This window comes from Primulina eburnea, chromosome 6 (genome assembly GCF_022965805.1).
Source record: "Primulina eburnea isolate SZY01 chromosome 6, ASM2296580v1, whole genome shotgun sequence".
Classification (NCBI taxonomy): domain Eukaryota; kingdom Viridiplantae; phylum Streptophyta; class Magnoliopsida; order Lamiales; family Gesneriaceae; genus Primulina; species Primulina eburnea.
This window is the reverse complement of record NC_133106.1, coordinates 36,231,059-36,257,344: the sequence shown is the minus strand read 5'-3', so window position 1 is coordinate 36,257,344 and position 26,286 is coordinate 36,231,059. Positions and strand designations below refer to the sequence as shown.

The window sequence follows — 26,286 nt, the reverse complement described above, 5'->3', positions numbered from 1 at the left end:
TACAGACTGGCCATCCAAAAGGCCTAAGGCTGCTCAGGTGGAGCACCAACAGTCAATCATATGGAGCACCAACAGTCCAAACCAGTCTATTTCATAAATCACATCAGTGTCTTTACAAAACTTGAATGAAATACGGAAGCGTAAAAAAAAAATGACATAAACGAAATAACATAACTGGTCTTGTTTGAATTGATTTTCACCAACCCCGTAAATATTCTTGTTCCTCAATTTGTTCTTTATTCTTATCTGAGGGGAGGAAGTAAATAGTGAGTATTTGGAGAAATACTTAGTAAATAGGAACCGATTGATCATAGTTGATAATAAATGCGTATATCATTTGAAAAAAGATAGCATGTTCAAATTATATCATATCATATCAATTAAAAAAATGGCACTCATAATCATCTTATTTTACATGGCTAACTGATCAGTTCCCTAAGTTATATTCTCTAAGGGTGCAAGACCATAGTATTGGTTATTATAATCCACTGCATCAGGGTCATATCAAATCAACGCAAATATCGGAGTTTCCTAGCCATTTCAAATATGAATGATAACAGTGTTTTCAAAAATATTTTTCTCAAACATGCTTCAAATATCATTTAACAAATCGAAAGAATAACATATGTCGGTCGAATTTCAAAACATACATACTTCTTTTTGTACAAACATAGATTCACTTATGAAGAACAAGCATGTCATTTTATATATAGCAAATAGTACACTTATGAAATGCAAGTGCACATAAAAATATAGCAAAAAATCACTTACTTGATAAATTGTTTCGAAAATCTTGAAATGAACAATCTGGAATTTGGCATCAAAAATCAGTCACCTTGAAAAAAAATTACACTTAATTGAACCGTTGGATCGATCAGAATTTTGGATATATTACTCAAAACATGTGTAGGCGTATTCTGAACGGTGAAAATCGGATTCGAATGTTTAAAACGATGAATGTTTAAAACGATGAGAAATATTTTCTGAATTTGGACAGAATTTGGGTACTCGAAAATTAACAGCAACTTAGAGTGGTTTGTGGTGTGATTTCTCTAGCAACTTACTATGTGGGACACTCTTCTTCCTCACTTATTCATCCACTTAATTATCAATGTCATAAGGTGGTTATCCAATTTTCATTTAAAATGACAAAATACCCAATAGTCCTCCAAAGTCCAACAATGAAAATAAAAAATCGAAAAATTAATGGGAAAAAAAAAAGATAAGTTATTAACCAAAAGAGTTTTTTTCTCTTGTATAATTGTTTAAATAGCAAGTACCAAATCAACAAAAAAGATGTTCATCACATACGTACTGGTACAAGAAAGTAAATGCACGGTATTTTCCCATGATTTGACAGAACGAAATTAAGTAAACCTACCATAAATAGTGTTGAACGAAAAGTCTTGAATTAGACCAAACAATATAATTCTTTTATGCAAAAAATTATCATATTTTTTAATTATATTAAATAGACTGAAATGTTTAAGTTATTTGGCATAAAACTATATGATATGCTCTCTGTGGCTCTAGAGGCCATACATTCCTCAAGATTATTTCACTCGGAGTTTGGATTAAGTTGATGGCTATCGAAAATTTAGCGCACGGAGGTCTAGTCCGCAGAAATTAGATTAAAGGAAAGGCATTGTAAGGGGATGAATAGGAGAGCTCAGCGGTGGGGTTTGGAAGGATCGGTAGTTATATATAGTTTGGAAAGTAAAATGTACATACATATCACATGTACATGAATTAAATTTGGTCTATTAAACAGTCCATGGATTGCTAGCACTGCTGTTTTAAAGCAATCTACAATAAAAAAATGCCAAAATTGTAGATTGTTTCTTGAATGAGATATTGCATGTGCACAACAAGTAGATCAGTGATCTTAGACAAATCAAGTGATGGATGATTGGGTCGAGTATGGCCACTCTCAAAAAAAAAAAAAAAAAAATTGGACTACCTATATATATAAAGAGAATTAGTTTAGTAATGCCGTGATTTGGTTTCTCGACCAGGGTCGCCAAAAATATCCTCGAAAAAACTAGGGTTTCGTTTTTTGGTGGATGGATCTAGGGTTTCTTTGCTTGTATAAAGACTGCTCCGGGCCAAAGATGTAGATATCAGATGTTTCCTTATTTAACTTGTGAACATTCCAACAAACACCACTCTGGGAACAATATGAAATTCACTGTTCTTTCCATTATAATTTATCGGTTTCCAAGTCACTACAAGCTGACTATAAAGATGTGAAACATGGATTCATAAAATCTTGAGATGAAATAAGGACAAATTACCATGTTTTCTTGCAAAAAGAGAAGGCTTATTAATTCGAAGGGGCAGCTTCGGATTCCTGATGGGCCTTTTTTTTATTATTTATTTTGTTCTTCTTCTTCTTCTTGTATGGAATCCCTCTAGCCTTAACTTGACTCTCTTTCACTTCACGCAAATAAACCCGGATCGACCCGTTTCCGAACGGGTTAGTCTCTTGTGATCCGCCGTGCTCTTCATAAGCTGCTCTGAGCCGTCCAATCAGAGCATCTAGGCTTCCCCAAGCCTGCCTCAAGGGGCAGATGCACGGCGCCGGAGGATCGGGCTTCCCGAAGAACATACACCCATGCAAATGAACCTTAGTTTTGCCGAACTGGTCTAGGTATCGGAGAAATTCCAGAACATGGTTACAGTTACACTGTGAGAGTGGAACCGAAGGTCTCTGGTTCTTCAAGTACTGACCAAAAGTGTTCCAGTCTCTTCTCTTCTGGGATTCGTAACGGCTAAGCTGCGGTGGACGTGCTTGTGGGGGTGGTGGATTACTGGCGGAGGCTTCTTTGGAGTCGCTGAACATCGTTGTTGCAGAAGGATTCATGGGTTAATTTGGAAATCGGACAAGAAAGGAAGATGGAAAGAGAAGGTTTGAGGAAAATACTGGAAATGGAATGGATTCAGTGAACAAAGACTGAGATCACGTCTTGAATACTACATTGAGGAGACATGATATGGACCCTTAGCTTTCAAAGTGCTTTAATTTGTTCTTGCTTTATTTGTTTTCCATTTATTTTTTTATTTTATTTTCCCCTCTTCCTCTTTCCATTATTCATTAATAATTCTTTTTAAACTTCTAGTTTAGTTTTTAATCAGAAATATTAATAGATTTGTGTGATATATATCACAAAAATTTATTACGACGGTCTCACGATTCAATATATATATATAAATTTGTTCTCGATCGAAAAGTATAAAACTCTATGTTGTCCTTATTATATCGTATTAATGTGCTTGTGTATATATTCATATTACGGGTTTATTTATATTTTTTAAAAACATTGCTCATAATTTCCAATAAAAAACTATTTCTACATAACTCATTTAAACAAATGCAATATTAAAAATGATTTAAATTTTTGGAAGTATATATTATGAATGAGTCTCATATGAGATCGTCTCACGGATCATAATCTGTGAGACGGGTCAACTTTAACATATTCACAATAAAAAGTAATACTTTAGCATAAAAAGTGTACTTTTTCATGAGTAATCCAAATAAGAGATCTGTCTCACAAATACGACCTCTGAAACCGTCTCACACAAATTTTTTCAATATACTATTTATATAATATAATGCATCAACTCCTACCTTGGTCATTTTAATAGGAGTAGATCTCATGTGAGACCGTCTCACGGATCTCAATCTGTGAGACCGGTCAACCCTACCCATATTAACAATAAAAAGTAATACTTTTAGCATAAAAAGTAATATTTTTTTATGGTTATCCAAATAAAGACCCGTCTCACAAAATACGACCCATGAGACCGTCTCACACAAGTTTTTGCCTTTTAATAGATGGAAGAAAATGCTCGTTCTTTTATATTTCAATAAATTTATAATTTATCACTTATAAGTTATAACCATCACGTTTCATATTTATTTTTTCACTTATTTAGTTTAGGAATAACTAAAAATTGATTTATTTTTGGATATAACATAAATTATTTATGCTCACGGGTTTTTGTGTGCGAGGGTTTATTGGAATAAAAACTCTACATTATATGTTTTCGAGAAATTTCTCTTAAACAATATTTATTTTTAAGCTATATCATTAGTTTTTATTTAGAAATGATTCATTGGGTACTTGAAATTACTATTGAGTGCCCGATCTTATCGGGTTATAATCGAGTTTAATTTTGTTTCCTACCTAACATACATATATTGGATACCCGACTAAAATTGACTGAACTTTGACAAATTCCAACACATGCCCGCCCAAGTTCTATAAATAATCAAGGCAAAAACTCGTGTGAGATGGTCTCACGGGTCGTATTTGTGAGACGGATCTTTTATTTGAGTCACCCATGAAAAATTATTATTTTTTATGCTAAGAATATTACTTTTTATTGTGAATATGGGTAGGGTTAACCTGTCTCACGAATTATGATCCGTGAGACGGTCTCACATGAGACTCACTCAATAACGAATCACTACTGGACAAGATATTAAGATGTAGCCATTTAATCGAAAATTTGAAATACTCATTCAAAAAAAAAAACTGTTAAATAGAGGGAAAATAGTCAAAATGTTGTTTAAGTTTGTTTATTTTGTTTTTTTGGTCATGCAAGTATTCATATTAGGATTTTGGTCATGTAAGTTAGATTTTTCTTTTGACTTTTGATCTTCTTTATGGAATTTTGATATAGTGTCAGAAATATCCGTATTTCTCGGTACTACATCAATATTTTATGATGTCACGTAAACACTCTGTAAAAAAAACCAAAAATCAAAATATAACATAACTTACCGGACCAAAATTGATTTATGGAATTGTTTTGACAATTTTCCCTTAAATAGATCGTGCACGTGAGAATTGACCAACTAACCATTAGTCAGTTCATTTTAATTTAAATTAAATATTCATTTATGTGATGAGTATCATTTTTTAATTAAGTAAATATCATTAAGAATACTATAATAATTCTATAATCTATAGTATGTTTTATTATTTGGTTGATGTCGATTTCTTTCAACCATGCACGTTACCAAAAATTATACGTTGAATCAAATTCGAGGCCAGTAAACGACACCTCTTTCTTTCTACGCATTGTGTGGTTATACGGTATGTTATTTTTAAAAAAAATAATTTTATTCTTTTCAATTTTTTTGTAATTAGTTTTGTTTATATTAAAAATATGATAATATTATTATAGTTATGAAATTTTAATTACTCGGTAAAGTCACATACTGACGTACTGCAAATTACATTAATTACATTAATCACATTGATCAAACTATATGTGAGAAGCTCGTCCGGAAAAAAATGTACTAGTTTCTCGTTATCCTGTGAGCTGAAATTGCTAAGATGTGTAATATGTAAATAATATAGGTTCCAACCATATATAGCTAACGAAAAAATAAAATAAAATAAAATGCATTAATCCTCATCTACGACTGCTAACGGAAAAAAAAATGCATTAATTTTCATTTACGATATGCCTAGCTAGTTGGCAAGTACTCCACGTTTCCCGTTCACATTAATTTATTTATATCTATACCCCACATTTCTTTTTCAAATCATTTAACCAGATTAATTCATATTCCATTAATTAAAAATCACATGTGACGCCCTCAAGAATTTTCCAAATAAATGGAATAGGTGACAGTTTAATTAAAGGTGAGAAGTTTGAAATTTTTTCTATAACCATTTTATCGGATTAGCATATCGTATATGGCTTGATAAGTACAATTTATTTGGTTAGCATGATTTATAGGCAAATATGTTAGTTTAGGACTTTACTCTTTAATATGTATCGAAGGTTAACGACCGTAGATTCTCACATTATTTAAAAAAATCATGCGTGACTTATTTATATTACAAAAAACAATCTGTAACCTAATCAATTTATAGAATGCGGCATCATATTCTGCAAGTTTTAGATATAAAATTAATTATGTGAGATTAATTGCCTGAGCCAAGTCAAACAATAAAATTTTCTAAATTATTTTTTTCCCGTGAAACTAATACAAACATGGAATTTTTATTTATTTTTAATTCAAATAGGTTTTATTTGAATTTTTTGTGACTTTGGTTGGGGGCAGATTCATCATAAAGCCTACAAAAAGATGTGTCATTGTTTTAAGGTTCCTAAAGTTGAGACCTCAGATTAAAGCAAATAGGATTGTAGGTTCAAGATTTGAAATAAACAAGATGAAAACATATAAAACTTTATTATTATTTTTTACCAAAAATAAATATTAAATTTAAAAATATATATATATTAATGTATTTATTTAAAATAAAACTGTCCAATCCCCATTTTTGATCAATTGCTTAATCAAAATATCCTTTAAAAAACCATGCATACAATGTTGATAGGTAATCAGATCAGATCATGATATATGAATTTGTCTCATTTGATTTAGGACATAAATTCTCACCAGTTTTAGCATAATTAATGTGATTAGAAGCTTGGTAAGAAGTTTGACGTAATTAATTAAGGTTGGATCGGAAATAAAGTGTGAGTTTTCGACTTTTGAGAATCTTAAAACAACACAAAGGAAAAAACTTGTGTGAGACGGTCTTACGGGTCGAATTTGTGAGACAGGATCTCTTATTTGGGTCATTCATGAAAAAGTATAATTTTTATGCTTAGAGTATTAGTTTTTATTGTGAATATGGGTAGGGTTGACCCGTCTCACGGACCGTCTCACAAATTAGTATCCGTGAGACGGTCTCACATGAGACCAACTCCAACACAAAAGGAGTATTTAACAGGTGAAAAGAAAATATTGCAATTAGATTCTGTCTCCTTAATTGTTACTTTATCTTATCTTATGTTTTTTCCCTAGTGCTATTCCCTCTCCACTTGAAATATTCTATTTCACAATGATCGATCTTCTTCTTCATTTTTTTTTCAACGCATATTGAAAAATAACACACAAATACACACACGCAGTAATATTATTTTTGGAAAATATGTGTTACTCATTTTTGTGTGACCCATTTCCTATTTATAAACACATGCATGCAGTAATATTATTTTTGAAAAATATGTATTGCTCATTTTTGTGTGACCCAATTTCCTATTTATAGTTATAAAACTGGATTATTTTTCCACGGTTTTTTGGATATAATAATTGTTTTTGTTGAGTAGAACATACGAAATGTGGTGTTTGTGTTGTTGTACGGTTTAAAAGACTTGAGTTGCACTGTTATCATCAGTTATAACTTTTGGTAAAACGGCATGGGCTCGGTGCTACAATTGACATCAGAGTCAATGTCACGTGTTACATTATCATTGACTAAAATGAGTGTAATTATTGAGAGATAAATTATCTTGGTGCAATATTTGTCCTTGCTGAGTAGAAAAATCAAAATATTTTCTTTGAAAAATGTCTCTAAGTTGTTCTACGGTTTAAAAAAAATTTGAGTTGTACCATTAACGTTATTTATAACTTTTGATAAAACATCAAATGTTTGATCATACAATGTATCTCACTCTCTCAATTTCCCCATTTTCTGCGTCTAGTTCGATCAAATTGCAAAAGACTTTTTGCACAATTCATAGGTAATAATACACCATGTGAAATTAAACGATTGCGAAAGAGAATGTTTTACAAATGCACTTGTAGAAAACTATATTTATATATAATTTAAGGCAAACTACAATATTTTGGTCATGTAATTTTGTCATTTTCGTCTTTATGTTATAAAATTTCAGTTTTAGTGCATGCATCTTCTGACTTTTGACAATTTAATCATTTTTCATCGAGAGCGCTGATGTCACATTATAAACGTCAGTATTGCATTGTTGTTTCATCAGCGCCACATTGAAAAAACGTAAAATTGTAACAACAAAAACACAGATAGCAGACTAAAACTGAAATTTGACAACATAAATTATCAAAATCGCAAAGAAACAAACATATATGTCCAAAATACCTTTTTTCCTATAATTTGTTCTCAGATTAATTTGTTCTCAGATAGAGTCACTGCCCATTTATTATTTCCAGCAAACATAATTAAATCACACTGAGAAAAAGAAAATTATATATACGTTAATTTCACCTGGGCGAGCGACCACCATTTATTTCCCTTTTCTCGTGCAGTTTGGAATCGGCCCCCTCCCATGTTAAATTGGGGCCTTGATTTCTTTTTAATTGTGGCCCTTCTGCCCTACAAAATTTCTGTTCCTTGTTTTTAAAGACCGTCGTACGTTTTCTTTATCTTTTTCAAATATCATCATTTAATCTTTGGACCTACCCTATTAATTGACAAAATAAATCGGAGAAATTGTACAAATTCAGTCTGTGCTTTTGATTTTAATTTATGCAAATTATTGCGTTTATACATACACACACACCACACAAATATAAATATGTATGTATGTATAAGTACTGTGGAATTATTAGAAAATTTACAAAATTTCGGAAAGCTAAGAGATTTTTTTTGATAAAAATCTATTAGGTTATGCAGTATATATAGCCTCGCGAGTTGAATTCTATTAAATTTTTTTATTAATTTTGTGCACAAAAACTAGAATTTTTTTAAAAAATCATCTAATTTTTAATTAATGTTCAAGCAAACCCTAGATTATAACGATAAATATTTTGAGTGTACTTACCAAAGTACCATGCATGTGAAGTTCAGAGAATATCTTTAACAAATTCAATCTGTACTTCGGATTTAAATTTATGAAAATGCGATATATATATATATATATATATATAAATATATATATATATATATATATATTATGAATGATATGTATATAAATTTATTGTGATAATCTAATATTTTGGGAGTGTAATTTTTAAATATAGACATGTATAATAATTTATTTTTGAATTATGATATTATTGTAAAAATGATAAATTCGAAAATATTAAAATAATACATATTGGTATTCAAAAAATTATAAGACAATAAATACATAGAATTCGAAATCCAATGCAAGATACACGATAAATTAGGACTGAATATCCACATAATTGGAAATAAATATTATATACAAGACAGTTTTTCTCAACAATGAAGCATCTCAATATTTTTGGAAGGATTATCTCGAAATTATGGAAGGAGCATCTCCAATTAGGGAATGATATCAATCGAATTATATTAAGATTTTTACCACCCCTCTATAAATAAGAGAAGCTTTCATTCAAAATCTATACATCAATTTTTGAGTTTTCTCTCTATATTTTCGAAATTTCCTCTTCAAAATTTTGTTGCAGTTATCAAAGTTCTGTAAAAGTTCAGAAAATGATTTCTCTCGCTCAGTTGCTCAGACTCTGATCTCCATCATTCAGAATATGCTTTCATATGTTTTGAATAACATATCCAAATTTCAGCCAAATCCAACAGTTAGTTTTTCGTTTATAGTATTTGCAAGAAAGCTGCTCAAATTTTAGGTGGGGAACAACATACCTACGATTTTTTTCCATAAGCAGGTCAAAACGAATTTCAAACCCGATCTCCACCGTTAATAATTTATTTGATGTACTTATGAACGTACTGTAAAATTTTAAGCACAATCCAACGGTTCAATAAGGATCAAGAAATTTTATAAAGCGGGTGATTTTTCGGTATATGTGCTGCTGCGTTTTCGAAGTGTCGGTTGCATGATTATTCTATGGTTTCTGAGTTCTTCATGTTTTCTTCTAGTCTAAGGTAAGTAGGCTTTTTTTAAAAATATGTTGCGTATGAATTATTTTGCTTTTGAAAGTTTCGGTCGAGCACTGTTATTCTGTTTCTACCTCTTCTTGATATTATTATCATATATTTTATGTTTCGACACAGTGAGGTTTCAATTGGATATGAGTGAGAATCTCAATATGCATTATATGTTTATGGCCCTTACACGGTTGGATTGTAAACGTTATATGGCATCGTCCCCTTAGAAAAGTAAAAATTAGGGACTGATATCTGTAAACCATAGAAGTAGAGGAATATCAGTGCCTTGGCCAAAACTATGTTTATGGTTACTATAATGACATGTTATGACAATAATGTTATGCATAATATGATATGTGGTTTTCGAAATTCATGTGTATTTGTTATGTATGTGCTCGAACGACCCCTCACTTACTGAGTGACGACCATATCACTTACCATTACTCTACCCTCCATAGATAAATCAGAAGAGAAAATCGAGGAATGTGAACAAGACTAATTTTGAGGCTGGTAACAAGAAGAATCAAGAAATTTATTTTAGTTTTCGCTTAGTAAATTATAAACGTTTCCGTATAATTTTTGTCGTTCTAAGAATTTATGTCGTAAAGACAATCTTATTATTAATTATGAGTAATAACTGGTTTTTGGTACTACAAGGTTAGTTGTTTTTAATTGTGTGGTTGTAAAACAACGTCGGTGTCGATTAATCCTGGTCTCGAGGCGTGACATTTACTTCTGAATTTTTAGTTATGGAATTGAAGGAATGAGAAGGATGAATTTCGATGTACGTTTAATTTATACACGGGATATTTAATTTTAAAAAACCAAAGAATCTTAGTTCGAAACAAAAAATACACGATTAATTTATGTCGGCGATCTTCCGTGTAAAGATGGCCTTCGCAATCGGGGTGTTAATTTCTTTTTAAATCAACCTGAATAATGATGCGATGATTTTTATTACGCAAATAATATTTTTTGTATCCAAATAAATTTAGTAATTTTTATATTAAAGCCCAATCTTATATTTGTATGCCTAAAACACAAAATATCAAAATATTTTATTTTTGTTTTTAAAATACCCTTTATTGATTTAATTTAAAATAAATTAGTTTTTATTACAAAATTGTTGATTAAATGGTATATATATTTTAGAATAATAATTAGGTTGTATAAAGAAATCTATTTACCATATATAAAAATATTTAATTCGATAATCTTGAAATAAAATTAATGTTTTTTAAGATTAGATATTAATATATTAATATTGAAACAAAAATATATTATAGTTCATGAAGCGTAGTTTCTTAGCAAACTTTATTTATTTATTTATATCCGATATATAAGAATTTAGCTTCTAATCATATAATAAAACACTCGTGAAAGCAAACATATAATGTGCGTGCATAATGCGCATAATCAATTGGTAGTTCTCTTGCTTCTCTAATAAATATATATTAAACTATAGGTACGTATTAGAAATATGAAATAATTAAACAATGAAAATATTATGAATACCATAAAATCCAAAGTTTTAAAAAATCATCCTATGCTTAAAGTTTTTATTTTTAAAAAGTATAAAAATCAAATTTATTTCGAATTTAAAATTCTAATATATTTTTAAATTTAGTAATTAGACTTGGAAATAAATATTCAGGTTCGGAGACCAAATCCGAATCATATCATATAATTAATAGTTTTTTTTAAACGATCTCGCAGATTTTTATCTGTAAGATGAGTCAACTTTACTTATATTTATGTAATTTATTTGACATAAAAATAATATTTTTTAATAAATGACTCAAATAAAAAATCTATTTTATAAAATTAATTCGTAAAATCGTTTCAAATAAAATTTTGTAAATAATATAATAATACAATAAATATGTCCGATCGGGTAAAGTAAAAGGAATCTTAAAATGAGTGATTCCCGTGATGGGTAGGTCCTACCCTCTCTTCTCTATTTGTCCCTTCTTCGTGAATCATGTCCCCCTTAATAATTCATTGTCCATTTCTATATATATATAATTAAATTTGCCTTCGCAGTCAAATATAATATAATACATATACATATATATATATATATATATATATTGCAAATTAATTTTATATTAATATCTTAAAATTATAAAATTTATATTATTACAGGGCATCATATCATATCGAGTGCATGCATGCACATGATGGAACCCGTAGCCGACAGTTCACTATTCGTCGGATATGTAATGAGTAAATCATTGGACTTAACACGTACATGCAAACGGTTAACTAGATGTTATATAAGGGGACACTATCTGCACATGATTTGGATGAACAAAACTCACACACATATATGATATTAAAAAAATTAGTGGACCTCGTGTATGTGTGGCTAAATTTGGACCCTTGATTCTATCATGAGGAGTAGTACCCTATAGGATGAAATCAACCCATGCAAACCACGTCAATTAGTTAATTCATACTAGTCAAACTCAAAATGATATACTCAACCAATAAAGTGTTGGTAGATGCCGGTGACTATTTAGTCTCTTGCTCATCTACTCCGATACCAACTCGAACACTCTACGGGGTTGTGTGCCCGTTCATGGTTTTACATAGTGGAGTGCTATTTTTCAATGTCAAATTCAATAATATAGAAAAAATACGATGAATATACATATATAATGATGGAGGCCCATAAAGGCCCAAAGAACAGCTAGTGGGTACGGTACATACATATTTCATCTGGAAACTTTATAGCCCATATGTCCTCGGGCTAGCAGCAAAATGGATAACAAGGAGCTAGGAATTTCTCAGTAAGTCCAAATTTAACATTTACTAATTATTAAGCTTTGATCGACAAATGGTTAAATATTCAGTTTGCTTTGTTGCTTGCTGTGAGATGTAACGTTTATGATGTTTGGGTCTTCTCGGACTCCTGTAATGCTGTTAAAGAGGTGACTTCGAAGTCTCAGGCTCGCAACCACCAGAGACTGTTAGTCTTGAACATATTAGATATCTTGACTTCTGGTAGATTTAAAAAATTAGATCACATTAGTAGAAATGCAAACAAGTTAGCGCACTGTGTAGCGCATTTTGCTTTATCTAATCCTTCTCGTTCATGTTGGATGGACGGTTTTTACCCATCGTGGTTGATGGATGTAGCTACTGTGGATTTAATTAATGTATAATATCTGATTTCTCCTCAAAAAAAAAAAATTAAGTTCAATAATTTTAAATGGAAAAAATATTTTTTTGGCCATAACTCTATTAATCAATTTTCCCATTTAATTTAAAATTAGACCTAATTCAAACATGTATAAAAGAAAATTTGAAATAAAAAAATTACTTATACATGAGAGGCGAACAATACGAAAAACTGAAAAGTGAAAAATTCGAAAACTAACAATAGAACACTCCACCCTCTTTTTTCGAATATTCTCAAAAAAAATCATAAGCTCAATTCGCTTGAATTTGGCCATTCTTTCATGTAACTCACGTGTAATTTCACAAAATCTCGTTCCAAATTGCCCCAACAAAAGGTACACACAATTCAAACTCTTTTGTCTTAACATTCTTCAGTAGAAATAAAGCACAACAAAAAAGAGCTCATTTTAATCTAGACCAACACGAAGTACTTTCCAAACTCTTTTCAAAACTTACATAACAAACAAGTACCATATGTCAACATGATGAGAGTGTGAAACTAACCTCTTTGGGAATCCATACAGGACCGTTTTGTAGTTAACTAACCAAACAATATAATTTTTTAATATTTACTATATACTATCGGTTAAGGTGAAAATTTGTGTGAGACGGTATCACGAGTCATATTTTGTGAAACGAGTTCTTTGTTTGGATTATTTAAGAAAAAATATTACTTTTTATGCTAAGAATATTACTTTTTATGGTGAATATCGATAAGATTGACCCGTCTCACAGATAAATATTCGTGAGATCGACTAATGATAGACATACTCTACCGTTAAACACACACATTGGGTGTGTTACAAAAATTATTTTCAAGTGTGTTACAAAAATTATTTTCAAGTGTATCTTCTGAAATGCCATGATAATTTATTATCAGATAAGGACAATTTAGTCTCACCATTTGATTTACCAATTTTTTTCCCAAAATACCCAGATTTAAAATAATTATAATATGTAGGATAATAATAATTTATAATTTTCTCCAAAAAGAGATAAAAATCTAATCAATCGCAGCGTGACGAATCTACAACTCGGATTCATATGAACCACACCTCCATGGGTAATCCTGTCATTTCACGTGGAGCAAGGTTCAAGCCTCAGAATCCCAGGCCCATTTATGCCCTTTCGCTTCAGCTGTCAGCACGAGCTGAAGCTGCTCCAATGGCTTACGGGATTATGTAGCATTGGCTTCTTCTCCTTCCGTTTGGCATTTCACTCGCGCACAGATTGTAAAGTGCGACAGTATATGTTCATTCTATCAGACCGTCAGCCGCAAATATTTAGAGTCTCTTGGTGTTGTTTTTTGTCGTGTGAGTTGTACGGAAAACGATGCCGTTGGCGAGAGCTGAGGTGAGGAATTGTTATGGACTCGGAGTACAGGAGCTGTACAGGGAGGCGAACAAGGAAGACCCGAAGGAGATTTTTGATGGGGTCACGGTGGCTGGTCTCGTCGGCATCTTACGTCAGCTCGGGGATCTCGCCGAGTATGTTATTCCTCATCTCTGTCTATATGCCTCATAAATTTCACTTTATTGTTGATATTTGGAGATTTTTTAGTTGTCTTACAGTGGAGTTCATGATTTCTATGTCAATGCGTTGCCTGGTTGGATTCCAGATACTATAGCTTCTGTTTGGTATTGACAAACATAAACAAATTGCTAATTTCATACATTGAGAATCAATATATTGCTCTATAAACCGGCATGCGGCTGTGATGCAAAACCACCGTGACAAGGAACTCAACCAGATGAAAAAAACTTAAAACAAGTCCATTGTGCATCGGATGAAAACACTTAAAATAAGTCTGTTATGCTTCTTGATGATGTCACTGTAAGAATCGGATATTACAGAAACAAGGCTTTGATATGAATAGATGGATGTGAGCCTCGATGGCCTAAGGTGTTGGGTTAAATTTTGCTTCAAACATATATATTTAACTATTTTGTCATGGTTCATACTGTTTTTAATCTCTATTTTTTCATTCAATTGCATGAATAAAACGGATCCTAAAATGTTATTTTTAATGTGTCTTTGATTGTTATTCCGCGGAAGCTCCTGGTTCATTGGGAACAAATATACTCCAGCGATGCTGTTGTTTATAATCTTCATTTTTCGAAATTTCATACCAGATTGTTAACTAAAATATTATCGCTGCATGTGGTAGATTTGCTGCGGAAGTTTTTCATGGGTTGCAGGAAGAAGTGATGGTTATGTCTTCTAGAACCCATAATTTGAGAGCCCGCACGAAACAAATTGAATCCGCACTTTCTCCACTTGAGAAGGTTGTTCTTGCACAGAGGAGCCACTTGCATTTTGCTTATACAACCGGTATAGTTGTAATCCTAGCTTTGTTGTTTTACGCCATTATTGTTCAGATGTCAAATCTCCTTTCACTTGGCCGTTTCACACAGCCAGGTGGTTGGATTGTTGGTCTTTATGGTACAAAGTTTTTTCGTATTTTTAGTCTTTATGAGAAAAATGTTTGCAGGTTCTAACTGGCAAGCTCATATCCAGTGTGACCAAAATCATTTTGTGTTCAGTGATATGCCTCAATTTATCATGGCTTCTTACGAAGACTGTCGCAGCCCTCCCCGATTACAATTGCTTGACAGGTATTGGCAGCTCTTAAACTTATACAATTGTGTTTCTACTCATCCATCTGCATAAGGTTTTTCTTTTTATAGGTTTGACCCTGGTGGCCCTGGATCATGCCTGAAAAGGTATTCAGATCCAAATTTATTTAAGAGAGAATCGGTGGCATCTGGTGAAGCAAGCGACAAGAAAGTCACAAAAGATAAGAAACGTCTCAGAATTAAGGTATTGTGTTTTTTGAAAAAGGTTGAAGCAACATTAACATACTAAGCTGTTTGAAGAACATATATTTCCGCTTCATGCCTCTGAACTGCTCCAAGGACACACTGTTTTAAATTGAGTTAAATTTCTATGTTTCAGCAAGCCCTAGATATATCTGTGTGTATAAAATAACTTTTATTAGGACTTGCTTTGGCTCACAAAATCTTATGTATTCGAGAAAATTCTGAAGTTCATTATTCTGATTTATGTGAAAAGATCAAAATGATGTTTACACGCTAGCCTTTAGAGTTTTTTTTCCTTAGGTTTACGGCTCAAGATGTGTGCTATGCAAGATTTTTTTTTTCCTTCCAAGCTTTCTTATAAGCCTATTGGACTGAGGTTGTGAAACTTCAACAGAAAAAAAAGTTGTGGGCCAGGAATGGAGAACTAGCTCAAGGGGCATCGTTTTCCCATCACGATGGCAGGTTCATGTCATTTCATACTTATACCCTTAAGAGGTGTAGACATGAAAGTTTTACAACTCAACTCAATAGATGTGTGCTATCACGATGGCAGGACTTAATTTGGGAAGTTTTAATTTTGCAGAATGCAGGTCACTCAACTCAATGGTGGTAATAAAACTACTCAAATAATGTCCGATTTGGATGATCAATCAAGTCTAGACCTGAGAAATGGGTCAACTTACAGTGAGGGTGATTTCCATCCAAGTCACTCCGTGCAAACGGAAGAACCAGGATCACGAGATTCCATTTCTTCTCCTGTAAAGAGGCACTACGTTGATGATGAATTCTTAGACTACATTTTCCTCCAGGAAAAAATTAGTGATGCTTATGATTATATTCAGATCAATCTGTCACAAGACCAAGCAGGCTGTAGTTCACCTTCTATTACTTGGGACGAAAAGATAGAAGCACGAGAGCATGATTGTGATGGGACACAGAATGATTACCATGATAGAAATCAAGAATCATTTCCCCGAAAGTATGAAGTCGAAACTCGGGGTGACACCTCTTTAAATTTTGAAACTGTTGGAAAAATGGATGGTCAGCCTTTAAGTGAGACTCTGCCAACATTGGAGCCCAGTGAGGTCCACCTTGATGATATTGAAAGTGAAACAGGTTGTTTAATTGATGCAACGAACACCGTTGAATTTGATCATCAAACAGATTGCAGGAAAAGACAAGAAATAGAACATTTTTCCAAGTTGTGGGGGAAAGCAGTAGACAATGAACTGGAAATAGGAAAACATAATTCGGAATGCCATTCATCCTATTCTGAATCCGATGGTCTGGTCAATGGTTCAATGTACAATGATAGTATTGGGCATAACCCCAGTTCAACGTCTCCAAAATCCACCTCTGCGCAATACAATTATGACAATCCAATGGCAGTCAAAGATGTATATGATTCAATGTCTTCAGTGGACAAGGCTTTATTGCCAGCTCAAAGGGCTGCAGAGTTGTCAGACATAAGCAGTCTGCCGGGTGTTGATTCTTTTGAGACTGTTAAAATTGATGGCATAACAAATGAAGAATCTGTTGCTAGCACTTCACTTTGCTCTTTCAGGTATGACAACTCTGGTGTACCAATGATCAATCGTACAGGCAGTCCTGCGCATCAGAAACCTGCAATAAAAACTTCATATGTTACTCCCGTCATGTTCTGGACTAATGGTGGCTTGTTAGGACTCGAACCTTCAAAACCACCAGATCTCAATGCAAACAGTGGTATTCCTCAATATCCTGCGTCTGCCCAAGATGAAGAAATTAATACATCTAGTCAGCGTTACAGGGATATAGATTCAAAGAAACCAAATCAAATAGAGATGTTCAAAAATTTTGAAACTGGCCTTGATACTCAAAGCTATACGTTTCAGGAACACGGAGAAAGTGGCAGACATTTTAGAAAACCATCTTGGAAAATCTCACATGCTGATTTAGGAATCAAGCGTGGAATAACTGGCTATTCACTCTCTCCTAATAATGCTAGCTCTACCGAAGCAAGGACAATGGCAACTGGAAGTTCTCTTCCTGTTAATTCAATGTTCAAAGATGCCAAAAGGGGTGAAGAAAATAGCAGGAGCTCAGTTCGAATATCTGACCTCGGCGATAGATTGCAAACTACTGGATCTAACATAATACCGCTACATGGCAGAGAAGATGACTCCCACCCTTCCAGCTACCGAAATTCCGGATCTTTTGAGCGGAACCAAAATCAAAGTGTTGCATATAAAAAAATTTCTGGACATGCTAAAGATTTTTTTGGCTGTGAATCATCTATACTGTCACCTTCTTCATCTCCTCCGCTTGGGCATCTGAAAATATCATTTAAGCCAATAGATGGTGTTGAGACTTCCAAGCTAAAACTAAAATTTCCTGACGGAAATATTAATCATGAAACCAGCAGAGATTTCTTTCCTTCTTTTCAGCTGGTCCCAGAGATAACCATTATACGGCAGAACATTGACTCAGACTCAGATGACACATTCTGTAGATCATCTTCTTCTTTGTCAGACGATTGTCTTCATCATCAATCTGAATCAAATTCCGGGCAGTGGGAATCTGGCCAATTACATTGTGGGAAGGACCTTGACTTGTATGATGACCTTTACAGAATCTCCTTGACACAATCTGCTGCAACAGATCAGGGAAATGGTAGAAGCCGTGGAGAGATCCACTATGGACTTCAGTTTCCTTGTCTTGAATACGGTGAACAAAATTCTGGCAGTTCGTTTGATTTTCGAAGTTCAGAATCTCAAAGTGAATTCACCAAGGAACCAAGGAACTATGCCGATTCGAAGCATGTTGTCAGGCCACAGGGTACACCTACTCCCACTACTCCACCTCCAGTGCAATGGCGGGGTATGGAGTCCCATCTTGATGATGAAGAAGGCAAGAGAGAAACATTTATCAAAGGATCATATTTTGACTTTGATCTCAACTTTTCGGCATCGACAACTTGTCAACAACCTAAGCCCACCCCCTTCACTCAATATCAAGATATTGAGAGTGCAAAAATGCAAGAAAGCAAGGTGTTATATCCCAGATACTCTCCCACCCACGCACACTTATTTTTTACTCAATCCAGGAGATGAATGGAACTGTTGTTAAGATACCCATTTTACTGCCTGCATTTAATCTGTATTTGTTCTTAAGCAGCAATCAGAGTTGCAGACATCCAATCGACAAAGAGAAGCTAATCAGCTCAAAGGCACAGATGAAAAGCAAGATTTTTTGCAGCAAATTCGATCCAAAGTAAGTTGCTTTAGTGGACAAATTTTCTAATTTTTTTAATAGACAAGCATGTATTAGATATTTGATTTGATACAACCTAAGAATAATCTCATCTGCACTTACCATTTAGAGACAAGTAGGGTCTAGGGATGTTGGACCTGCATGCCTTCTATTCCTTACCAACCAGCTGCAGTAGCTAATCAGTGGTTTACATAAGCCGAATATCACATGCATTATCTACTATGTTTCTTTTAAATCATAGTGTAATGACATGATTCTTCAATCAACTACCTTGAGTGGATTGTCAAAAAAAAAGGATGTGATCATGATACTGTCCTGAGTTATGATCTTGTTACTATTATGTAGATAGTATCAGAATAGCTTGTGAACAAACTGTACTTTATTTAAGATGTAGCTCTAAGAACTCACCTGTGTGTACACCTTTGTTTGTGGCACCAGTCATTGAATCTGAGACCAACTGTAATTGGTAAATCAAAATATGGGGATCCCACATCTAATGTCCACGTGTCAGCCATTCTTCGGAAGGTGAATGCAATTCGCCAGGTATCAATAATATCTTCCTCCATAAACAAATATATAGTTATATGAATCTGCTATTAATTTGTTTGTGCATTTCTGTGTCTCTTTGTTGGCAATTCAGGTTGTTGGTAGTGATGATGGGGAAGGTGAAAGTAACTGGAGTGATGCTTGATTTTCTTCTGGCATGACGTGCAAGTAAAATGTCTAAGCCATGAAATTTTGATTTCCAGATTAATCAAATCTGTGATGCATATTTGTGAATAAGCCCATTTCCTTGTGTGATTGATTTGTAGGTCTCTTGTAAATTTTAAGATGCCATCCTCTTTAGTCCAATTTACTGCAATTTTTCTGTATTGTTTATGCTTCGTTTTCAGATATGTTTCATGGGTGCATGGACTCAACCTTGAAACTTATCCCCACATTCATCGCGGGCTAACCCGATAGTTAGAGCAGAGCTCAATCTTGAAACACGATGTCTTAACAATTAAGGTAATAGACTGGTTGGGTCTATGTCAAACAACTCATATACACAACTCAAGTCACAAAATATACATGATATATTCCACAAGTACACTTGCAAAAATTTACATGCTCTGTTCCAAATGTAAATATAACGATCACATAATAGAGCAGCCATGAACATTATCGTCACTGAACATGTATCTAGTTCCCTCATCCACAAAAGCAGAGGAAAGCGGCTGCTGGAAGTAACCATGCTCGTGCCCATTGTAACCGTGCACATGATAGTTGTATGTTGAGGATGGCTTAGATTCAATAGAATGTTCAAGGCCTCCACCTCTGTATCCGGAGTAGAATTTCTTGGTCGGAGCCTGGCTGTCATGACTATTGTTACTGAAATAATACTTGTGGGCATAGCCATGGTATTCGGGATTATAGGGATATGGCCAGATCTCTGCGACCCGACCTGTATTCCTCACAGTTTTCAGGACTTTTTTCTGGTCAGCCCACCCCATCACTGTCACCTTTTGCATCTCCATGTCTACATAGATGTTGTCCACTCCTGCAAGTCCATTAATTAGTTATAATTGAAAGGTACATAATTTCTAGCATTCTTGTTCCTGACTAAACAACCGTAATAGAATGGGTGGAAGGCTATGCTCAATTCCATTGGTTGTACATCCATCATGTGCACTAGGTGAAGTGGGTTAGTGATAGATTGCATATAGAATGAATAAGATTGGCCCGTGAGCTGACTTCTTATGAGGAATTCACTTAAGGTTCCTGAAGTAGTGGTGGCAGGTGCTATGGAAGTGCTGGGGTGGCTGGTTGATTGTCTATCTCCATATATCTTGGGAAATCGATATTGCTTTTAATGTGGTTTAATTGATTTGTGAAGAAATCAATTGAGCTCTCCAGAGAATCTTCCTTTCAGGACTGTTTATTTGTATTTCCTCCTTTATTTTTAGGTTTAGTTTTTCTTGTCTTATACTTGTACATATTATAGAGACCTAATCTGTCAGTTCAGTGCAATTTTTTCCAACTCCTCACCCACACTCAGCCTTCATAGTTGCAATTTGGTGTCTCTATTTATAATCATCCTGATTGCCTCATCAACTGCTTTTGTTGCTTTGGAAGTAGTTCTGATCTCTGCATCTTTGCTATGTTGTTTACATAAATTTATGTAAACAACATATTCCGACAGGTGAGAAAGTCGACCCATGCTCTTGAAGTGGCCTGTTTCTGGATGATATTTTAGCTCTTGATGTTTAATCTTTTACACCACATAGTTCAGTTCCATTTTGTTTCGTAGATTGCTTATCGTCAGAGTACATTATTTAATGCCTAAAAAAAATAAAAAAAAGATAGGACACATTTGATACTAGGATATATAATATATGTCCATAAGATGTAGAACCAGTGGAATAAAATGAATTACCTTTTATTTTGGATAGAGCTTTTTTTATTCTTGTCTCACATCCTGGACAATCCATGTGCACTCTCATCTCCACAATCTGAAGAGCAAGAAAACAAAACCCGTCACTATTTGACACTTATCTCCTTATCTAGTTCAAACCAAATTCATTAAATACAGATGTTAATGCAAAGAAACTCATTAAAAAAATAGTAATAGTTATAACGTCGGCGTGACGTAGCTTAAAACATAAAAGGGAAATGATTTTTTTTGGTAGCGAATACACGAATACTGAATTATGAAAGATGAATTCATGTTAGTTTTGGTTAAGATTTTTAGTATAACTATATATAGTACAAAATTTGGCGAGAGGCACAAAACCATAGCACACAGTGCTGATGATAAAATTTAGTAGAGCTGATCAGCTTACCGACATATTTAGAGTGGACTTGAGAGATACTCAATCTAGTGAAGAAGATTTTGGGTTGTCTGAATTTAAGTGGTATTTCGTGTTCTATATTTATAGAGGGAAAATTAAGTTGGAGAGCAAGCTATGTCTTGCTTAAACAAGCAAGCAAAGATGAGAAAGACTAATAATATTTAAAGTAATTTACCCCGAAGTTTTCTCGATTAATAATTTATTAATGACCAATGCATCACAGTAATGACGCAATTTTGTGTGAGATACACACGCTTGCTTGTTTATTTTGTTAAATATAAATGGAAGATAAGTAATGTTAGTTTATTGGTCAAATCAATCATTTGTGTAGTGATAATTAAAGTTAAACATTTGATATATTTATTTTAATAGTCTATATATTAATATACATTTAGATCTGTTTAGTGCGAAAATCGAGATTCGATCATTCAAGTTTTACTTAAAATTTATAATAATTATAGTTAAAAAATAATTATATTGTTTTTATTTTTTAATTTATCATTATATCACTCATCATTATATTTCATAAGAAGATGGTAATTATGTTATACTATCGGGTGAAATCAATAATTTATGCATATGATATTGTAATTAGATTGAAACAATTGATATTTATTTTGATACTTTATATTACTTTGTTAGGTTGGGATCACTGTGAGTCTTCATGTTTATGCATTCCCGATAATCATGGTACATGTTTTATTCTAAGAATAGCTACTAATATTTGACAGATGCATTTGCTCTAAGAACAATAATTTAATGTTGTTGCACTTGTCCTGTCAGAAGTGTAAAGTTTGGAGTTCGATTTTCCTATAACACATTCGCGGACGAGCTTACAAACTTTGTATGGTTTATTTAATTAACATGATTTGCAGATTACTGTGTTAGACCGAAAGTTTACTCAGGACAGACCTAAAAATAAGTATTGCATGCCATCAACGTCATTAAAAAAATAAAATTTAATGTTGCTGCTCGACCGGGGAGACTGGGGTTTAATTACAATTAGCAAAGTCTAACTCAACACGTCAGTCTATTATAATATATAACAATAGAAGATATCAGTTTCGTTTAATTTAGGTTCCATTTCGACCATTAAATAAGTGGAAAAAGACTTGGTCTGTCAAATGGTTTCTTAATTATCGGGTGATCTCATTGATTCTTACATCAATGACGTCGTACAATGATACAAGCAATAATTTAAGTGAGACGACTTACAGAGGCAGAAAACCTAATACGAGCAGTCGACCACAGTTTCTACGTAATTACTGAAATAATTGACTCCCACTCCTCATACTCATCTAGCCAATTATCTTTTTTGTTTTTGTTTTTTATTTCAAGTATTTGAAACTCGCATCTACTACCATTCAGATTTATATTTGGTAAATATTGGACATGTAATAGAGCGCACATATCTTTGCAGATAGATACAAGCAGGGAAGTTTTTTTTTAAGATTCGAACTTGTAATTTTAGCTTCAGGCTTCACACACTCAATGAAATCAACACACTTATAATCAGAGCCTACCAATGTTCGATAGGGCCTGAAGCGAAAATTTAAAAATAAGTTATGTTGTTGATATGAATAATGCTAAAATTCAGCTAGCAAATAATAAATAGTACATAAATAAACAAGAAACAATATATTACATAAAAATCAATAAATATTTGAAATAATTATATAAATAATAATCTTCTAGCTATTTCAGAAGAAAAAATATATATCAAATTTGTATAATCTATTTCGGATCATTTCTTTGGCAACATAGCTTGTTCATTTAGTCTGTTTTATGACATTTGTGATCGAAGATAAGTATTTATTAACTTCAAGTTCGATAGGTTTGTTTCTGCTTATGCAACAGTTACTAAGATAATTAACAAAATCTTACATGCAATATAAGTATTTGATAATAAATCATTCGATTTTGTCAAACATTGTAACGTCTTAAAAAATTGTTGAAGTTCTATACAAAAGTTCATCAAGATTATTTAAGACTAATTCGTTAATTTCTCAAAACTCAACAAATGTCCCAAAGTCTCTTGAAATTGTTTAAATTGTTCAAACCGAACTTGAAAAAAGATCGAGTTTGATCAATTATAAACAAAAAATATTTAAATTACTCTTCTTTTATTTAATGTTGGGCAAAAAAATTTATTTCAATAGATTATCAACTCTCACTATATTTATATTGGGCCCCCTCAAGTACCGGGCCCTGAGGCGGTGGCTTTCTTGGCCTCATAAAAGGTCCGGCCCTGCTTATAATGACCAATTCTTTTGCTTTCATAGAGATGTTCACTACTTGACCATGATAACATGTATATAAAGGCATAGTTTGGTACACATGATAGGATAAACATTTGATATATAATAGAAGGATAAGTTAAGGATAAATGAGATGTATGATATTATATTTAATGTTTGGTATGATTTTAATAAGAGTGATTAAATTTATATATTAGATTGTAATGACAAAATTAACTTTATCATAATAAATTTTATAATTTCAAAGTTGTTGTTTGAGTTCATATTTTTTATTTGTTCATGTGTCAATAGTACTTGCATGATTTATTTATTTTTACCTAATTTTATATATTATATAATATGATAATTGAGCCCTTGATTTTTTGAGTCAAGTCAAATATCAATTTTTAAAGTTAATCGAGTGATAATAATAATTTTATTGAGATTTATAAAAATTATTTATATAATTATCTCGAATTCATTTATATAATTATCATATTATATAATATATAAAAATTAATAAAATATTTATTTGATTTTAATTTTTACCTACTAGCATAGATTTATAAAAAAATCATTTATAAATTGAGGGTAATTAAGTAATTTGTAGTGTATTTTATCATTAAATTAAAACTATCACACCTCTTACTAAGGATGTTTTATCCTTCTAAAAATGTATTTATCAAGGGCCCATGATATTATAATGGGCTTTTTAAAAATGTACTAAACATGAGATAAGACGGATTATTTATCAATCACACTCTTATCCTGTGTACAAAACAGTGCCAAAGGTTATGTTCTTCGTATAAAACCACTTGATAGATTCCCGTTTTAAATTTTTAAGTCAAATCTATTCTAATTAATTGGTTATTTAGATCCATTCCGGACAATTACGGCTAAGTAGACCAGTTGGGTTTTAGTTTTTGACAACTTAGAAATCGCTTCAAGAAGCCCATCAATCTGCGAGAGCCCAATTAGATGGGCCCATGCCCAAGTATTTAGCCACAAATTATATACCTGAAAGAAGACTATACATATTTTTGTATTTAAAAAAAAAAAAGAAGAAAAAACTTAATATTCTTGAGTGTGAAGTTTAATTTATTTATTTTCCAATGAGCTTGTTTAATTTTTGGTTTCGGCCCACTAAGTTTTCAAAGTTTTTTTCGATAAAATAATTTTTAAATTTCGTCTATTTTAGTAAAATTATTGACGTCAAATGAGAAAGTACTGACATAATATCGAAAAATAATGACGTGACATCGAAAATTACTAATTTTTCAGATATCACATTAGCTATTGAACCAAAATAAAAAAATAAAAAATTAGTGTATCAAAACAAAACTATGAAAAATAGGACATAGAAATTAACATTAATATTTCTTTGGTTTTTTTGTTTTTTTCAAAAAAAGAAGCCATCTGCCTATTCCATATGCATTTGGCAGTTTCAATCTGCTTGATTTCTGTGATGAAACTTATGACAAGAATTTATTAATCAATTATGACTATACATTTTCACAGGTGATCAACACGAAGTTCGTCACTTCGAATCCCTCACCTCATTTCATTTGTTTCTTTCAAGCAAATCCTCACTATAAATCTAAATCACATCCCGATCGAGATTAAACGAATCCATCAAAATATCATCAAACTCTCCTCCACTGAACAAACCGAAAAAATCAAAGCCCATTGAACCATGGCAGAAAAGGAAGGAGCCATCATCAAAATAGGCCATGAAGAAGGGCTCAAAATGGCTGCATCCCTACTCGACGAATTCGAGCTCCCGTCCGGGCTTCTTCCCTTGGCCGATGTTCTTGAAGTAGGGTTTGTGAGGGCCACGGGGTACATGTGGATCCAGCAGAAGAAGAAAGTTGAGCACAATTTCAAGATGATCAGAAAACTCGTGAGCTACGACGCAAACATCACAGGATACGTGTCGAATAAGACAATCAAGAAGCTCAAAGGAGTGAAGGCTAAGGAGCTGATGCTGTGGCCACCAGTCAGTGAGATCACCATCGCTGATCCTTCAACCGGGAAGATTCACTTCAAGAGTCTTGCTGGTATCACCAAGACTTTCCCGACCGAGGCGTTTGCTGCCGAGAAGTGATGATGAAGCGAATATATCTATCCATGTCTCCGATTTAACCATCGAACAAGTGAAGATTTAATTTTCTACGTGTTCCTATTGTGAAATGCTGTTTTTTTTTTTAATGTCTGATGAGAATAAAAAAGATTTCTTTCTACTCATGTGATGGAAAAAGTTTTGATTTTACATAAATTTTTTGCTTTCATTTGCTTATGGATGATA

At 32.8% G+C, this 26,286-nt stretch overlaps 4 protein-coding genes across 5 annotated transcripts; 2 read left to right on the top strand and 2 right to left on the bottom strand.

The window, feature by feature from the left end:
- Nucleotides 1-74: 74 nt before the first annotated feature.
- LOC140833582 (protein LIGHT-DEPENDENT SHORT HYPOCOTYLS 10-like) lies at nucleotides 75-3,011 on the bottom strand. Its single transcript, XM_073197916.1, has 2 exons — nucleotides 2,295-3,011; nucleotides 75-246 (listed from the first exon to the last, which is right to left on the bottom strand). Exon 1 carries the CDS (start codon nucleotides 2,861-2,863, stop codon nucleotides 2,324-2,326), a length of 540 nt encoding a protein of 179 aa, XP_073054017.1. The 5' UTR covers nucleotides 2,864-3,011; the 3' UTR covers nucleotides 75-246; nucleotides 2,295-2,323.
- Nucleotides 3,012-13,936: 10,925 nt separating this feature from the next.
- LOC140834843 (protein SCAR1-like) lies at nucleotides 13,937-19,785 on the top strand. Of its 2 annotated transcripts, none has more exons than XM_073199996.1 (9): nucleotides 13,937-14,329; nucleotides 15,010-15,173; nucleotides 15,334-15,457; nucleotides 15,530-15,662; nucleotides 16,038-16,123; nucleotides 16,245-18,690; nucleotides 18,818-18,913; nucleotides 19,352-19,456; nucleotides 19,554-19,785. In XM_073199996.1, exons 1-9 carry the CDS (start codon nucleotides 14,175-14,177, stop codon nucleotides 19,602-19,604), a joined length of 3,360 nt encoding a protein of 1,119 aa, XP_073056097.1. In that variant the 5' UTR covers nucleotides 13,937-14,174; the 3' UTR covers nucleotides 19,605-19,785. The 2 variants fall into 2 exon arrangements, with proteins under 2 accessions (XP_073056097.1, XP_073056098.1); XM_073199997.1 differs by having other exon boundaries at nucleotides 13,938-14,329; nucleotides 16,056-16,123.
- Nucleotides 19,786-19,971: 186 nt separating this feature from the next.
- On the bottom strand, nucleotides 19,972-21,862 carry LOC140834844 (heavy metal-associated isoprenylated plant protein 29-like). The gene is made up of 3 exons (XM_073199998.1): nucleotides 21,736-21,862; nucleotides 21,330-21,405; nucleotides 19,972-20,453 (listed from the first exon to the last, which is right to left on the bottom strand). Exons 1-3 carry the CDS (start codon nucleotides 21,739-21,741, stop codon nucleotides 20,050-20,052), a joined length of 486 nt encoding a protein of 161 aa, XP_073056099.1. The 5' UTR covers nucleotides 21,742-21,862; the 3' UTR covers nucleotides 19,972-20,049.
- A 3,812-nt stretch (nucleotides 21,863-25,674) lies between these two features.
- On the top strand, nucleotides 25,675-26,085 carry LOC140835524 (uncharacterized). The gene has a single exon (XM_073201014.1). It carries the CDS (start codon nucleotides 25,675-25,677, stop codon nucleotides 26,083-26,085), a length of 411 nt encoding a protein of 136 aa, XP_073057115.1.
- Nucleotides 26,086-26,286: the final 201 nt, after the last annotated feature.